Source organism: Phycodurus eques, chromosome 5, assembly GCF_024500275.1.
Source record: "Phycodurus eques isolate BA_2022a chromosome 5, UOR_Pequ_1.1, whole genome shotgun sequence".
NCBI classification, from domain to species: domain Eukaryota; kingdom Metazoa; phylum Chordata; class Actinopteri; order Syngnathiformes; family Syngnathidae; genus Phycodurus; species Phycodurus eques.
This window is the reverse complement of record NC_084529.1, coordinates 6,254,230-6,272,526: the sequence shown is the minus strand read 5'-3', so window position 1 is coordinate 6,272,526 and position 18,297 is coordinate 6,254,230. Positions and strand designations below refer to the sequence as shown.

The 18,297-nt window shown below is 43.3% G+C and overlaps 1 protein-coding gene across 1 annotated transcript; it reads right to left on the bottom strand.

The window, feature by feature from the left end:
- Positions 1-1,480: 1,480 nt before the first annotated feature.
- On the bottom strand, positions 1,481-17,557 carry zgc:56622 (uncharacterized protein LOC326033 homolog). Its single transcript, XM_061677225.1, has 10 exons — positions 17,412-17,557; positions 10,299-10,475; positions 9,807-9,921; positions 9,413-9,492; positions 8,994-9,110; positions 8,807-8,919; positions 8,490-8,571; positions 8,334-8,417; positions 2,511-2,593; positions 1,481-2,281 (listed from the first exon to the last, which is right to left on the bottom strand). The coding sequence occupies exons 1-10, from the start codon at positions 17,499-17,501 to the stop codon at positions 2,263-2,265; spliced, it is 960 nt and encodes a 319-aa protein (XP_061533209.1). The 5' UTR covers positions 17,502-17,557; the 3' UTR covers positions 1,481-2,262.
- Between the last annotated feature and the right edge of the window lie 740 nt (positions 17,558-18,297).

Sequence of the window (18,297 nt, the reverse complement as noted above, 5' to 3'; positions counted from 1 at the left end):
CATCCATTTTCATGACGGCTTCTCCTCACGCGGGTCGCGGGTGCGCCGGATCCCATCCCAGCTATCTTCGGGCGGGAGGCGGTGTACACCTTGAACTGGTCGCCAGCCAATCGAAGGGCACATACAAACAAACAACCGTGCACAGTCACATTCACACCTCCGTGGCAATTTAGAGTCTTCAGTCAAAAATAATTGATGTATTCAATGAATAAGACACGACTGTGATCGATTTGGACATTTGAACGAGCTTATATAATGAAGTCAAAAACAAATATTGGAAATAGATAAACATTGCGTCTCTATGAAGCACCCGTAAAATGTTGTTGAAGCTTTGTCGGTCGAATTCATTCCCATTTTTGCTTGATGTACAGCTTCAGCTGTTCAACAGTCCGGGGTCTCCGTTGTCGGTATTTTACGCTTCATAATGCGCCACGCATTTTCAATGGGAGACAGGTCTGGACTGCTGGCAGGCCAGTCTAATACCCGCATTCTTTTACTACGAAGCCACACTGTTGTAACACGTGCAGAATGTGGTTTGGCATTGTCTGGCTGAAATAAGCGTCCATGAAAAAGATGTTGCTTGGATGGCAGCATATGTTTCTCCAAAACCTGTATGTACCTTTCAGCATTAATGGTGCCTTCACAGATGTGTAAGTTACCCATGGCATTGGCACTAACATAGCACCATTTCCTCTTTGGCCCGGAGGACACAACGTCCAGAATTTCCCAAAACAATTTGAAATATGGACTCGTCGGGCCACAGAACACTTTTCCACTTTGAGTCAGTCCATCTTAGATGAGCTCGGGCCCAGAGAAGCCGGCGGCGTTTCTGGGTGTTGTTGATAAATGGCTTTTACTTTGCATAATAAGAGTTTCAAGTTGCACTTACGGCTGTAGCGCCAAACTGTATTTACTGACATTGGTTTTCTGAAGTGTTCCTGTGGTGATATCCTTTTCACAATGTTGGTTTTCGGCCTTGCCGCTTACATGCAGTGATTTCTCCACATTCTCTGAACCTTTTGATGATATTATGGACCCTAGATGATGAAATCCCTAAATTCCTTGCAATTGTACATTGAGGAACATTGTCCTTAAACTGTTCGACTATTTTCTCACGCACTTGTTCACAAAGAGGTGAACCTCGCCCCATCTTTGCTTGTGAATGACTGAGCAATTCAGGGAAGCTCCTTTTCTACCCAATCATGGCACTAACCTGTTCCCAATTAGCCTGTTCACATGTGGGACGCTCCAAACAGGTGTTTGATGAGCATTACTCAACTTTCTCAGTCTTTCTTGCCACCCTGTCCCAGCTTTTTTGGAGCGTGTTGCAGCCATAAAATTATAAGTTAATGATTGTTTGCTAAAAACATTACAGTTTATCAGTTTGAACATTAAATATCTTGTCTTTGAAGTGTATTCGATTAAATATAGGTAGAACATGATTTGCAAATCATTGTATTCTGTTTTTATTGACGTTTAACACAACAGCCCAACTTCATTGCAATTGGGTTTGTAGAACAAAATTTAACATGGAAACCCGGGTTGATGGGTGTGGTCTTTCCCCCCCGCCACAGTTGGCACAAAAAGCCTCAACATCCCTTCTTCTCTTTCTCTCTCCTCCTGGCTAACATCTCGTCAGCTACGGCGCTCAACTCCGGCCAAAACCTCCCCCTTCCCACTTTTTCCATTGTTGCATCACCATGTGGCACAAGCGACCCCGAACCATGACCCCGGACCACGATGGCGGTGAAATCGAACATGTTAAATTTAATTGGAGAACTTTTGGAGACTCCTCTATATGCTCCTTATAGAGAAAAACCTTGATGTAGCCTAATGTAAAAAAACAAAACAAAACAAAAAACTAATAATGTGCACATCTCTACATATGCCCACTTCAACCTCTGATCGCCCAAATATTTTGGATTTTATGGAGGTTAAAGCGTTTTCCTCATCAGAGGACTATCCTGGTGTCCACGCTGTGGCGGCTAAGCGCGGAGCACACAAAAACACATATACACACAAACACACGTAATATACATCATATATTGTTTTGAAGAATTAATATAGTGTATATAAGGCTATATCAGCGACCTCCGGGTCAATTGGTTGTCATGTTGTCTGGAGAAGTCTCCCAGACATCTTCCAGGTGACAGTGCAAAAACATTTTTGTTTCCCGGGTCCCAGAGTCGCCGCGACTAATCAGTCTCGGCAGTCTCGACGACTTCTCCACCAGTAAAATAGGGGTTTAAGCCTTATTCGGGATTAGGGCTTAGTCTTGTTTCTGAAAGACAGGTAAAACGACAATAACAAAAGCATAATTGCACCATATGAAAACCAGAGTAACCAATAACCTTTTTACAATAAGATTCCACTGATATTTTGGGTTCATTTTGACATTGAATTCTTAGCTATAAATGCATTTGGGAAAAAAAAATAATAATTCACGTGATACCGATATGTATTTTTGTAGATCTTAAGCCTGTGTAATTATGATTATGCTGTGGACTTACTCCTCAAGTTTGAGGCCCCTCAACCCTCGTTCCAATCCTCTCAGTGCTGTCATGTCTTCTTCTCTGAGACTGAAGTCAAAAATCTGCACATAACACCACGAGTATGGCAAGATTTTAATACGAGTACATACGATTGATGATTCTTATTGTTCTTTTTTGTAGTTTGAAAACAGGTTGAGTGTTTCTTTTGTAGGTGGTACCCCATATCTCCACACCATAAGTCAGTTATGGCAATAACAATGAGCAGTATAATGTGGACAATGATTTCTTGTTCAGGACATCCTTGGTTTTGTAAAGTATGCCAATGGTTTTTGACAATTTTCTTTTGATATTTTGTATGTGAGGCTTCCAGCAGGCGGTTAGCACATCTGCCTCACAGTTCTGAGGATCGGGGTTCGACACACGCACGCATGTACACACACACGCACGCACGTACACACACACGAACGCACGCACACACACACACACAGTGGTGCAAAAAAGTATTAGTAAAAGTAATAAAAGTATCAGCCACCAATTGTGCAAGTTCTCCCACTTAAAAAGATGAGAGAGGTCTGTAATGTTTATGATAGGTATACCTCATCTATGAGAGACAAAATCAGAATAAATAAATCCAGAAAATCACATTGTCTGATTTTTAAAGAATTTATTAGCAAATTATGGTGGAAAATAAGTATTTGCTCACCTACAAAACAAGCAAGATTTCAGACCTGTAACTTTAAGAGGCTCCTCTGTCTTCCACTCTACAATAGGTAAGCAGCTTGGTGTGAAGAAATCAACTGTGGGAGCAATTATTAGAAAATGGAAGACAAACAAGACCACTGATAATCTCCCTCGATCTGGGGCTCCACGCAAGGTCTCACCCTTTGGGGTCAAAATAATCACAAGAACGATGAGCAAAAATCCCAGAACCACACGGGGGATGGGACGGGACCTAGTGAATGACCTGCAGAGAGCTGGGACCAAAGTAACAAAGCCTACCATCAGTAACACACTACGCTGCCAGGGACTCAAACTTGTCCCCCTGCTTAAGCCAGTACATGTCCAGGCCCGTCTGAAGTTTGCTAGAGAGCATTTGGATGATCCAGAAGAGGATTGGGAGAATGTCATATGGTCAGATGAAACCAAAATAGAACCTTTTGGTAAAAACTCAACTTATCGTGTTTGGAGGAGAAAGAATGCTAAGTTGCATCCAAAGAACACCATACCGACTGGGAAGCATGGGGGTGGAAACATCATGCTTTGGGGCTGTTTTTCTGCAAAGGGACCAGGATGACTGATCCGTGTAAAGGACAGAATGAATGGGGCCATGTATCGTGAGATTTTGAGTGAATACATTGTATTGATAAAGTCAGTTGTTTTTCCATGTCTATTTGGATTTAATAAATCAACATTAAAATCACCACACAGTATTTGCATTTTTTTTTACCATTTGAGTTGCTGAGCATGTCCGCTAGTTTTTCATTAAATAAGTCAAGGCATGATTCTGGTGCTCAGTCTACGCATCTTATAATTACATTTGATGCTTTACTGAAATGTATTTCAAGGGTTAAATATTCCATCATGTCATCTACAGTGTTTGTTAGGCATTCAACCCTACTACATCAAAGAGCTTTATCCACATACAGTACATCCATCCGTCCATCAATCCATTTCCTTAACTGCTTATTCCTCACGGCATGCTGGAGCCTATCCCAGCTGACCTCGGGCGAAAGGCGGACTACACCCTGAACTGGTCGCCAGTCAGTCACAGGGCAACACGGACAACCATTTGCACTCACATTCACACAGTCACTGAGTGGGAACCGAACCCACGCTGCCTGAACCAAAGTCAGGCGAGTGTAGCACTACACCGTCAGTGACACATACAGTACAGTATATCACAATTCCCCCTACCTTCTGTTCTCCCTATTGATTACAAACAATTCATATCCTTCCTGTCCCATGTCACTTATTTTCTCAGTGGCAAGCCAAGTTGCCATCCATCCATCCATTTTCTACCGCTTATCCGAGGCCGGGTCGCGGGGGTAGTAGCTTTAGCAGGGATGCCCAGACTTCCCTCTCCCCAGCCACTTCATCCAGCTCTTCCGGGGGGATCCCAAGGCGTTCCCAGGCCAGCCAAAGGATGTAGTCTCTCCAGCGTGTCCTGGGTCGTACCCGGGGTCTCATCCCGGTGAGACGTGCCCGGAACACCTCACCAGGGAGGCGTCCGGGAGGCATCCGAATCAGATGCCCCAGCCACCTCACCTGGCTCCTCTCGATGTGGAGGATACCTGTGTGAGCATGTACCCTGTTGGCACTGCTTGACCCGAACCTGCATTCCAACCGACAAGGAACCCTGGAAACCTTCCGGCATCCATGATGATACCATATGTGACTTCCATGACATCACAGTCAAAGAAAATAATTTTACCCTCTCCAGCAAGGAACAAATGATGCCAGGGACACTCTATGGACCTTCAGAGAGAGAGTCAGGAAAAGGTCCAGGTTAAAGGAGCTCCAACAGACTCGACCTGCCTCCGATACATTCATAAGTCCCTCAACCTCTGCTTTTGGAACCTTGGTGGTCTTTGTCAACGTCACTACCATGTCATAACATCAATGACAGAATCTCATCTCATCGTCTAGTAGGTAGCACAAGTAGGGCACGATATTTAAAAACCATAAAAACGGATTACAAAAATGTGATCCGTGAACTGTGGCTTAATGAATCTTTGAACTGGGTATGGGCAAGATCAATACGTCACCTTACAGGCCCCCCTGTCGCTCCTCGGGCCTGGTTCCTCCTCTTCTCTCCGTTCCCGCTGCGGTCGCATCTTCCTCTTCCTGTGGGGGAGCCGGGCGGTCCCCTGCGGGCTGTGGGGCCTGCTGTGTGGTTCTTTTTCCTGCCTGGTTTGGGGTGGAGGCACCTCCCACACTCAGGGGCAGGTAGTGGGTGATCTGTCCATACTAAAAACGGAGTCTGAGCCCCTTCTAGCCAGTGCCTCCACTTCACCAAAGCCACCTTGACAGCCACCAGTTCACGGTCAACTCTGTCATAATTTCTCTCGGCTGGAGTCAGTTTTTTAGAAAGATAAGCACAAGGATGTGACTTACCATCCTTGAAACATTTCTGGGAGAGCACTGCTCCTATTCCGGCATCAGACACATCAACTTCCACAACAAACTGCTGTTTGGGATCTGGCAAAGTGAGTACGGGACCGGAGGTAAAGCTTGATTTTAGTTTCTGTAAAGCTGACTGACAAACCGGGTTACACACAAAAGGGTCTGTGTGGCGAGGTAAGATCATGCAAAGGTGAGGCTATTGAACTGAAATTTCTAATGAGCTTTCTGTAGAAATATGTGAACCCTAAGAACCTTTGTACATCCTTGCGTGACGTGGGAGTGGGCCAATTAGTCACCGCATCAACTTTGCAAGGGCCCATTTTGACTTCACCTTGAGCCAGCACAAAACTCAGAAAAGAAACGGACAGTCTTGTGGAACTTACATTTTTCAGCCTTGACATATAGTTCATTCTGCAGTAACCGCTGCAACACAGAGCGGACATGAATAATGTGAGTCTCCTCATCGAGGGAGAATATCAAAATAACGTCCAAATATACAAAAATATACACATTCAACATGTCACGCAAGACATCATTGACAAAGTTTTGGAAAACAGCTGGAGCGTTAGTGAGTCCAAAAGGCATCACCAAATACTCATAATGTCCCGTTGGTGTGTTGAATGCTGTTTTCCATTCACCCTCCCTCCCTTATCCTGACTAGATGATACGGATTTCTTAAGTCCAGTTTGGTGAAAACCTTGGCTCCCTCCAGGAACTCAAAGGCGGTGGAGATGAGAGGAAGAGGGTACCTGTTTTTCACAGTTATTTCATTGAAACCCTGGTAATCGATACAGGGTCGCAGGGTCTTGTCCTTCTTGTCCACAAAGAAAAATCCTACTCCCGCAGGGAATGAAGATGGGCGAATGATCCCGGCTGCCAGTGATTCTTCGACATACTCCTTCATAGCCTTGTGTTCTGGCGCTGAAAGAGAGAACAACCTCCCCCGTTGAGGTGTGGTTCCAGGCAGCAAGTCAACTGCACAGTCATAAGGTCTTCCTTATATGATATTTAGACTCACCGCTCCCGTGCCCTTGTTACCGGCACCGGCAACTTTGACATGACAGTTGCTCACGGAATGACCCAATTGCCCGCAGTAGAAGCACCGCCCTTCCCTCAGCCGGCGTTGACGTTCCTCAGGGGAGAGACGGAACCTGCCCAGTTGCATGGGTTCATCCGTGGTGATGCTAGCCAGTGGATTGAGTCTGGCAGCAGGGGGATCTGCCTCGGTTTGGCTAGTCACCGAGGCTCGTCATCCAAGTCCGCTGATCTCTATCCAGCTCGCAATCCAAAAGCCTTTTGTCGATCTTTATGGCGAGAGCGATGATTGTCCCCAAGTCGGTCGGCAGGTCGAGTGGGACCAAATGATCTTTGACGGCGGGGGATAGTCCTTGAAAGAATGCATCGTGTAGTGCCCTGTTATTCCACTGACTCTCAGCTGCTGGAATGCAAAACTCAATCGCGTAATCTGACACCCTGCGCTTGCCTTATTGTAAGGTGACAAGGTAGCAAGCTGCCTTACGATCTGGTGTGGAATACTGAAAAACTTGCTCCATAGTCTTTACAAAAGAAGCCCACGAATGACACGCGGCGGAATTGTGGCTCCATTCAGCAGTCGCCCACGCCTCCGCATGGCCAGTCAGGTGGGAAATGACAAAAACGATCTTTGCCCGCTCGGTGGGGAAGGAGGCTGCCTGCAGCTCAAAGTGGAGTTCGCACTGAGTGATGAACAGCTTAATTTTCCCAGAATCTCCAGAGAACCTCTCCGGTCGAGAGAGCCGTGGTCAGACAGCAGCGGAGGTGGCAGGTGGCGGCATGGTGACTGATTCACATGGAAACGATGGTACAGTGGTGGCATCGGGTGCTGTGCCAGCTGGTTCCTTCTTATGAACCATATTCATTAGAACTTCAAACTGTGAGGCCACCTGTCTCATCATAGTGTCCTGATGCTCTGACAGTCCCTTTAGATGAAGGTGGAGTGCAGCAAGCTGCTCATCCTCTTCGAGATGCGTTGACCCTGCGCTTGAAGGGCTTTGCCCACCGGGTCTGAGTTTGCTGGGTCCATGTTATGGCCACAAAGGACAGGACCCAAAATGCACGACTCCAATTCAAATGGACAGTTCAAAAAGGTTTGTCATGAACGGAATAATGAGTAAATGTTACACATGCATGTACTGTTTAAAAAGTTCATCATTTGAGGTGTCCTCTGGAGCTGAGAAGGGGTAAGTGTTGGGCGACAAGTTCCTTAAAACTGAAAGTCGTCTCCATAGTAACACAGGAAACACACTGTGCGCTGTAATAGATGCATCGGGAAGTGGATGTAAGGTCTCTTGCCCTTTTAAGGTAGTCCATGTTTTGATAGTTATCCTGCTAGATTTAGCCTTTTAAGGATACAAACAAGGGTGAACCGACTGGTTCTGTAACGCCCTTGGCATCGGCGGTCCTATAAATGCGGAATACTTCTGCGTTTTAACTTTCTTTGTTCCCGTCGGTTAGCGGCAAGGATGTTGACTTAGAAGCTATTTACTATTTGCTATTGCTGTTTACTATTTCTAATGTCAAGAAGTACATATGGTTGTTTTCGGAGCACATCTGTGATGTCTTTTGTTTAAGTATGTTTTCTTTTGTAATATTGCAACAACACCAACAATCGTGATGACTTTGGTCATGATAATTGTGATATGAAATGTTCATATTGTTACATCTTTACATGTGCTATACCTTTGTGTTTTCAAGAATATGGTGGGACTTGTCACTATTCGGGATGACTGCAATACCTTGCTGTACATGGTACCTCAGCAATACCTGTGGAAAATAACATGGTTCCATAAAAATTCTATCATACATTCCCATAAAAATATTATACACCAAGCTGACCTGTGCAGGGCTGCGTTTGTATTTCCTTGCTATATCTGCAATTAATAGGTCATCTCGGAGTTGATGTGGATCGTTGTCTTTTCTGTATTTAATAAGATTAAAAGAACAACAGAAAAGTAAACAGTTCTCTTTGTATAACAATGAAGGCAAGTGTCCTGAGAAGCCGTTTCTTCGCACAGTAAACCGAAGGAGACCTTTGGTTAGGTGTACTAGTTAGTTTTCAATCATCACAAGCATTTTTTATGGGACCAGCTGTAAAGACTTTGAATACGATTTTAATCATCAGTCTATATCCAAGACTTAAAATGATGCCTTACAATGGTGGTGATCTTGCAGGTGAGCCAAATGGGCTGTGAGCTGTCATGGCAATTTTCCTGGATTTACAGAACTCTATCAGCTCAGGCTGTGTCAGGTGTGGATGTAACTCCACCTAGCTCAACAGAAAGAAACGGATTTAATATAGCTCATTGAAAGTCCACTAATATATAGCCATTCCTGATGTACCTGATTGACTGCAGGAGGTACTTTGCAAAAAGGAAGAAGTCTCTTCAACTGCATAATATTGAAGTTGGATACACCGATGCTCCTTACTTTACCTGAAGCTTGCAGTGCTTCCATTCCCTAAAAACAGGACAGATTCAGGAAAGGTTTTGATGAGAAACAAAAGTTTTATTTTGCATTCCTACTTGACTTGACTTGTACTAAGTACGACGTACGAAAAGACTTTGTAGCAGGACTTGTCTGGTTGGCCTATTCTGAACATATACACTACACGCGTACTGTATAATGATTGTAAACAGAATGTCTAAATTTAAAAAAAAAAAAAAAAAAGCATTGCGCCATTAAATATTTGCTTTGATATTTTAAATGTTGGGAAAAGGCATGTGCAGTGTACATGCAGGCAAATAGCAAAGTGTTCTTACCCTCCATACATCTCTACAGTCAATTTCTGAAGTTTCAATCTGCCCATCCTTCCTTTGGAAATGTTCCTCACCCATTTTCTACAGAGAAATTTCAGGGAATTTCCATTTACATTTAATGTTCACAATACAGTAGCTTCACCTTTTTCCTCATTTCCAACAATCGCTAAAATTTCAGTTAAATTCACAGTTACCTGTTTTGATGCCCCTTATTACATACAGTAGTTAATAGTGAATCTATTCTGTTAACTCAGAAAGCATTGATAGGCATGTTCGATCTTTTTCCCTAATATTACACAATACACATCTATTCATATGCTGCTTTAAATTGTAGCCTCAGGCAAAAGATATTCTTAGATTTTGCATGACAAAAATTGGTCTCATTAATAGCTACCTTTGAGTCCAAAAGGGAAATGCATGAGGTAGAGATCCAGGTAATCCAGCTGGAGGTCTGTCAAGGATTTATTGAGGCACAGTGGGATGTCTTCTGGTTTATAATGGGTACACCACAACTAAGGAAAAGTGCCAGACAGAAGGATGAACATTAAAAGTGAGGAAAATAAACACTTAAAAGGCTTAACTTAAAACGTATTTAAAATATAAACATACATGCCATTTGCTCATACTGCTTTAAAGTATACACCAAAAAAAAAAAAAAAAAAAAATATATATATATATATATATATATATATATATATATATATATATATTCTGCATATTCATAATATAAAATGAATAGTGATATTAATTTTTTTTAAATACATCAAATGATCTTACTAATTATGGCATTAGTATTTAAAATGTTTAATTAAATCCAAAATGGCGAAAAAGGTAAATATTAGTTTACACATTGGCGCTGCTCCAGCACATCCATTCACAGGCCACCCACCTTACTGACAATAAACATGTCTTGGCGCCTGATGATGCCCTGCTGTATCTTTGAGCGGACAGCCTTGCCAATCTCCACGTCATTGCCATAACAGAAGGCAGTGTCAATGTGGCGATACCCAGCAGCAATGGCAGCTTCTACTGCACCCTGAAGTGAGGTATGGGGAAGATCGGAGGGCTGCAACAAGACAAGTATATTTAAAGTCAGCATTATTTAAAATTTTCTTCCACCAGTATTTGCTATTATTGGAATAAACTCCACATTTAGTGTAGTTGCAGATCAAGAAGTATGCCTTGAGCATAAAATATTCCTACAGTATATTATAGGTTTATACACGATTATTTCTTTTGTTGCTGAATGCCCTATTAAACATTTATACATGCAGTTGAGGTATTAGGTCTATGATAGTCTTAAGTCTCAACTTCTTCATCAATCCGAACGAAAGGAGACAACACATTTGAGCTTGGTGTCCACAACATCCAAGGGGCATAATCAGCTTCCAATTGTCTGTATTAGATTTTTTTTGTCCAATCAGATTTCAGCTTCTATGTGTTGCCATATCAATGTAATCTGCCCGGGGGCTTCAGAATCTCGACCACTGGCGTAGCACACACTATAAAGACACTATAAAGAATGGCTATATTTCTTGACCAATCGAGTGTCAGATTCACCATTTTCACATCACTCTTTGCCTTCAATCTGGTGCAGAGTCATGGCTGAATTTTCCCATCCTCTGATTAGTTGATCACAACGAACTCATCACACAGAGTGTCCTGCCTTGAACTCAATGAGATTCATTGGAGTTCGCACAGGTGCCTTAAAGACGGATGAATATTGGATATGATTAAAAATTAATATCAAAGCGTGACTTTTCAATAAAAAATGGCCATTGTGAGGACAGTGCATATGGTATGTTTCAACAAGGGTTTATTCGCTTCACTACTAGATCAGCAACAACTTCCGAGTTGTGACTGCTAGCTACAGGTAGCTCTGACTACCCAAAACAACTATAGGAGGAGCAAATGATTATGGAGTTTGTCTATAAAAAGTATGCATTTCTGGTGAGAATGATGCATTTTATTTACATTTTTAATGCATTTGTCATGTTATTGGAACTGCTATATTGTAGTGTAGAGGTTTGTACTTTTTTGGAGGTTATGTATTGGAAGATAAAGGTTTACCCACTGTATATGTCTCTTGCTTGAGTAATAATGGTATAAATCTTCAAATAAGCTTAATTGCCTCGCTCTCTATGCATAATTACATTGCATTTTACTACATTATTTTGTGTCGTGATAGTGGTGTAATTAAGATGTGGCTTTGGACACTTAAGCCCCCACTGAAGGCCCGTTTCCAAAATGCAATGCATGCCACTGATATACAGTAGGTATACAGTTGCATGAAAATACATGTGAACCCTGTGGAAAATGATTGAATGATTGATTGACTGATTTAAAAAAAAAAAAAGAAGTTTTGACTTTTCTATTGTAAAGAAGCAGTGCCCAATGTGAACCATGTCTCGCACAAAGAACACCTTTGATTAAGAATTGTTAACTTGGATGAAGGTGAAGGTCACAAAAGTATCTCGAAAATCTTTGATGTTTATCAGTCAATGGTAAGACAGATTGTTTATAAATGGACAAAGTTCAGCACAGTTGCTACTCTAGGAGCGGCTCTGACTGCAAGAGCACAGTGCTGAATGCACAATGAGGTGATAAAAAAATCCTGTCATCTGTTCAAGACAGAAATTGTTGGCACATGCTAAAAACTCTGCTGACAAATCCAGGACAGGTAAAACATTAAACAAGAATGGATGTAATTGGAGGACACCACATAGGAAGCCACTTCTGTCCAGTTTGAAGTTTACAAAGCAGCACATGGATGTTCCGCAGTGCTATTGACATACTATTGGAAGCTGGAGCTCAAATGGCGTGCAACAAAACTTGAGGTCTTCTGTAGGCATGGGACGACAGTTTACTGAAATAAAAACAAGGCTCAGGCTGATACCCGTCTGGCGACCCTCTCGCATACAGGATTCTGCTCCGACTGACCGAGCCAGGTCCTGAGGCAGACCCACTTTCCCAAAGGGCGGCACCCTTTCTCTTCAAATGGACTCATGCCATTTTAATTAACATTGTACAGCATCTTTGGCATTCAGTTAAAATACACGCATGCCTGTTTACCCACATACTATGTGATAAATATTGACCACTCGACTTCCATTGCAACCTGGTCACCCTGAAAGGGGAATCCCTCCATCTGCGGTCCCTTCTCAAGGTTTCTTCCCTTCTCCCACTTGCCTAATTGGGGGGTTTAGTTCAGCGGATGTCATCAAGCTTTGTCAACTGTGGGCATGTGAAGCCCTTTGAGAACTAAACTGTAATTAAGGGCTATTCAAATAAACTTGACTTGACTATTGTATGGATTGATGATCCAATTCAATCCATCCATCCATTTTCTGTACCGCTTATCCTCACTCGGGTCGCAGGCCTGCTGGAGCCTCTCCCAGCTATCTTCGGGCATGAGGTAGGGTACACCCTGAACTGGTCGCCAGCCAATCGCAGGGCACATATAAACAAACAACCATTCACGCATGCATTCACACCTATGGGCAATTTAGAGTCCTCAATCAACCCACCATGCATGTTTTTGGGATGTGGGAGGAAACCGGAGAAGGGACTGCAAGCACTGAAGGGACTTCAAGCTCATGCACCTGGGATGGGAACTGTGGAGGTTGGTGGCCTAAGGAGCATTGAAAAGAGGGACATGGCCACCTATAACACCTAAACCAAGCGCTGTGCAAACCGCTCTCCAAACCTACGAATTGGGGGCCCCTGTCAGAGACTATATCAGATGGGATGCCATGCCGGCGGAAAATGTGCTGGACCAACAGGTCGACAGTCTCCTTGCCAGATGGAAGCTTGGAAAGTGCCAGGAAGTGTGCAGCTTTCGAAAACCTGTCCACCACAGTGAGAATGACTGTGTTCCCATTTGACGGGGGAAGCCCAGAAACGAAGTCCAGGGCAATGTGTGACCAAGGGCATCTGGGAATGGGAATCGGACGCAGTAAACCAGAGCTTGGTTTAGAGGATGTCTTATTTTGAGCACATACTGTGCATGCAGAGACAAAGGACTGGGTGTCATCTTCCATGGTGGGCCACCAGAAGCGTTGACGGAGGAAGGCCAACGTTCTGCGGATTCCAGGGTGACAGGTAAGTCGCGATGAATGGGCCCACTGCAGCACAAAGGAACTCCGAGAACTAAATCCGGGATTGGCAGGGTTCCAACGAGGACCGGTTTGGCAGGGTAGGAGTCCGTGTTGTCGGTGGGCCGCAAGAGGTGAGCACTGCTTTGCAGTGAGCAAGGGCAGATGGCAGACTGGGGACAAAGAACAATAATTAGGTAGCGGTAACTCACTAGGTCTTCGGGAAGCAAAAACATAGGCAAGGTGGCTCGGCCATGAACTCGACGTAGAGCGTTGATAGTCTGGCGACGAGTTGGAGTCCCACAGCGTCTTAAGAGCAGTCAGGTGTAATTAGGATAACAAGGTGCAGCTGCTAGACTCCAACACGTCAACCCTGCAAAGCACCCATGACACACACACACACAGGCTGAACTCAGGGTGCTGAAAGAGCAGCTCTGACAAAGTCTGGCTCTGGGCTCTGTCAGGAGCAGCTGATCAGCTGACCTGAAATAGGGGTGCAGCAGCTCAGAGAGGTACAGTGGGGCAAGGCCATTCAAAGCATCCATCCATCCATCCATTTTCTAAGCCGCTTCTCCTCACTAGGGTCACGGGCGTGCTGGAGCCTATCCCAGCTGTCATCGGGGAGGAGGCGAGGTACACCCTGAACTGGTTGCCAGCCAATCGCAGGGCACATACAAACAAACAACCATTCGCACTCACAGTCAAACCTACGGGCAATTTAGTCACCAATTAATGCATGTTTTTGGGATGTGGGAGGAAACCTGAGTGCCCGGAGAAAACCCACGCAGGCACGGGGAGAACATGCAAACTCCACACAGGCGGGGCCGGGGATTGAACCCGGTCCTCAGAACTGTGAGGCTGACGGTCTAACCACCGTGCCGCCCCATTCAAAGCAAATAAAATAATTTTAAAATGAATCCTAAAACGAACAGGCAGAACTTTGCTTATGTTCCGGGGGCGGCGGGGGTCATCGCGTCAGAGTGGACCATGTTCCGCGCCTCCATCGCCGAGGCGGCCGACCAGAGCTGTGGTCGTAAGGTGGTCGGTGCCTGTCGTGGCGGCAATCCCCGAACCCGTTAGTGGACACCAATGGTGAGGGATGCCGTCAAGCTGAAGAAGGAGTCCTATCGGGCCTTTTTGGCCTGCGGGACTCCTGAGGCAGCTGATGGGTACCGGCTGGCCAAGCGGAATGCAGCTTTGGTGGTTACTGAAGCAAAAACCTGCGCATTGGACGAGTTCGGTTGAAGGACATTGTTCCTCAATGTACAATTGCAAGGAATTTAGGGATTTCATTATCTACGGTCCATAATATCATCAAAAGGCTCAGAGAATCTGGAGAAATCACTGCATGTAAGCGGCAAGGCCGAAAACCAACATTGAATGCCCGTGACCTTCGATCCCTCAGGCGGCACTGTATCAAAAACTGACATTAATGTGTAAAGGATATCCTCACATGGGCTCAGGAACACTTCAGAAAACCAATGTTAGTAAATACAGTTCGGCGCTACATCTGTAAGTGCAACTTGAACCGCTACTATGCAAAGCAAAAGCCATTTATCAAAAACACCCAGAAACGCCGCCGGCTTCTCTGGGCCCGAGCTCATCCAAGATGGACTGATGCAAAGTGGAAAACTGTTCTGTGGTCCGAAGAGTCCACATTTCAAATTGTTTTTGGAAATTGTGGGCGTCGTGTCCTCCAGGCCAAAGAGGAAAAGAACCACCCGGACTGTTATGGACGCAAAGTTCAAAAGCCAGCATCTGTGATGGTATGGGGCTGTTAGTGCCAATGGCATGGCTAACTTACACATCTGTGAAGGCACCATTAATGCTGAAAGGTACATACAGGTTTTGGAGGAACATATGCTGCCTTCCAAGTAACGTGTTTTTCATGGACGCCCCTGCTTATTTCAGCAAGAAAATGCCAAACCACATTCTGCACGTGTTACAACAGCGTGGCTTCATAGTAAAAGAGTGCATCCTCCTTGACTCCAGTCGATCTTTCCTGCAGCTCAAGACTTCTCCAAAACAGCCTTCTTCTCCCCCATAACATCTCCAAGATTTGCTCAATGTTAACAACCGCAGATGCCGAAACCCTAATACATCCATTCCTTTCTTCCAGATCCGACTATTGCAATGTCCTTCTTTCCCACATACCCCTATACACCAAAATAAAGTGACAACTTTTACAAAATAGTGTTGCCAGAATACTCATTCGCACCAAAAGATTTAATCACATCATCCTTCTCATGTCCGCTGATGTTTTGGATTTGAATTCCAGCTGCTCCGGCTTCCTCCAGCATTCCAAAACCATGCATTATAAACATCCATAAGAGCGAAAAGACGAGATACATATAAATTATATTGACATTTAAATTATTTTGTGTTTTTTATTTTATTTTTTATATTTTGGAGCATATTTTGTATTGGAGTAATCCAAAAGTAATTAAAAGTAATCAAGTTACATTACTTTAATATTATGGTACTTGGATTACGTTACTAATTAAAATGTTTTGACAATTCAAAATTCCAAAATCATTTTACAATTTTGTTAAAACGTCTTAAACATTGGAGAAATACGGTATTACTCTTTGTAGGAGCAAGAACTATACTTATTTTAAATTACACAAAACAAGCTGGCCTAATCCACTGGGATGAATGTCAAACCAGTCTTCACTGTTGGAGATTTTTACTCCGTTAAGGATTATTAATTACCAAGATTTTGTGGGGTTTCTCATTAATATTTGATTTGTAAATAAGCTTTGCTCTGATTTGATTGCTGTTATTCTTGATTTAGATATGGAAAACAGGTTTGCTCTGATTGGTCCTTTGTGATATTACTGCATCTTGCAGCTTATGGCTCGAGTTTGGATCCTTTGAGTGGGGTCTTACTATCATTGTGAAGCAGAATTCCCCAAGCGTTGGATCGTTGGCCCACTAATAGGTAACTTCAGTAGAAAAGGGACGTGGGTGAAAATAAAAAGGAGGGGTATATTTTGAGGTCAAGCTCATCCTCCGCTCCCATTCACTTAAACATAACCAGACGTTTATCGCTCGCGCACATTTTGACAACAGTGACCACAAGCTTCACAATTTCATCCACTGTTACAATATAAATTACAAATATAGTGACGTATTAACTTAAAAAACACCCAAAAATTATACTTTAAATATATTTATATATATTTGTATGCGTTACTTAGTAACGCGTTACCGTCAACACTGGTTACAAAATGCAACATCCTGTATACTTTATAGTCTGAGTTGAGTGGATGGGTACCAAAGTGAAGTGGACAAGTACTTGAATATTAATTGCAGAAATTATGTCACAATGACGGCTATTCCAAATCCACCTGTTTTGCAAGCCTTATGCAGTTTATTGCCTTTTGCATTCAATCGACAAACTGCATATACTGTATGTCAAACTTAAACCATGCTACAGACTCATTTTGACCTATGTTGTGCATAAAAAAAGTAGAAAATTGGTGATTTTGATGGAATGGGACATTTAAAGTCTATTACAGTAGCCATCCATTCATTTTCTGTACCGGTTATCCTCACTAGGCTCGCGATAGGCAGGGTACACCCCTGAACTGGACACCAGCCGATTGCAGGGCACTTATAGATAAACAACCATTTGCACTCACATTCACACCTACAGGCAAATGAGAGTCTTCAATTAACCAGTACAGTATAAATAAGGCAAAATGAAGGGTATAGTGTAAAATGTCCAACTCTTGGTACAGCTCACAAATTTCCATCTCACAACAGTGTATGCAGACATGCACACAATCTATACGCAAAGGAAAGAAAATAATTCAGCCAATGTTTTGATACAAATAGCACATGCACCGTGAAAGCAAGGCAATGACAAATGCGCATGCTTTCTGTTGAGCGCAAGTTAAGGTTACCTTCCATGTCCCCAGACCCAACAGTGGCATTTCTGAACCATCATTCAGCTCTATAAACCTGGACACTTTTGATTCTTCTCTGTAGGTCATTTAACTGGCAGTTGTATGGCTGCACATATTGTATACGACAGTCAAAGCTGCCTTCTTTCTTGTTGCTACTGCTGAGGCTATATCCTTCTGCTTTCTTGGCCGACGTCACTTCACTTTTTGTTGAGCAAACCTCTTTGGTTCAGCTCAACATTATACAATATACTTTATCTGCCTTATCTGCAGAGTTAATAATTGCACGATACCATGCATACACTCAGTGTGTGTTTCAGCACATTACAAAGGTCACTCTGAATTACTAACAGGATTTGAACCAAAAAAAAGGAAATTTCTACGTTCGAAAAGGAGTAGCACAAAGAAAACAAAACTTATCGAATCCTACCCCAAGCTCTACTTCCTTATAATCCCATAGAACATCAATATTGCGCTATAATCATATGACAATATAATAACAATATGTCAGAAATATTAATATATACATGTCCTTATCCCTTTATACAGTACACTGACAATAATACAAGTGATTATATCAGTAAGAGCAGTATCTTGGATTTTAATAAGAAGAAAAGAAAATCAACTTCATCAAACATAAGCAACCATTACAAACACCTAACTCTTTATAATATACTGTATATACATCCATCCATCCATCCATCCATGTTCTGTACCGCTTATCCTTACTAGGGTCGCGGGCGTGCTGGAGCCTATCCCAGCTATCATCGGGCAGGAGGCAGGGTACACCCTGAACTGGTTGCCAGCCAATCGCAGGCCACATACAAACAAACAACCATTTGCACTCACATTCACACCTATGGGCAATTTAGAGTCGTCAATTAAC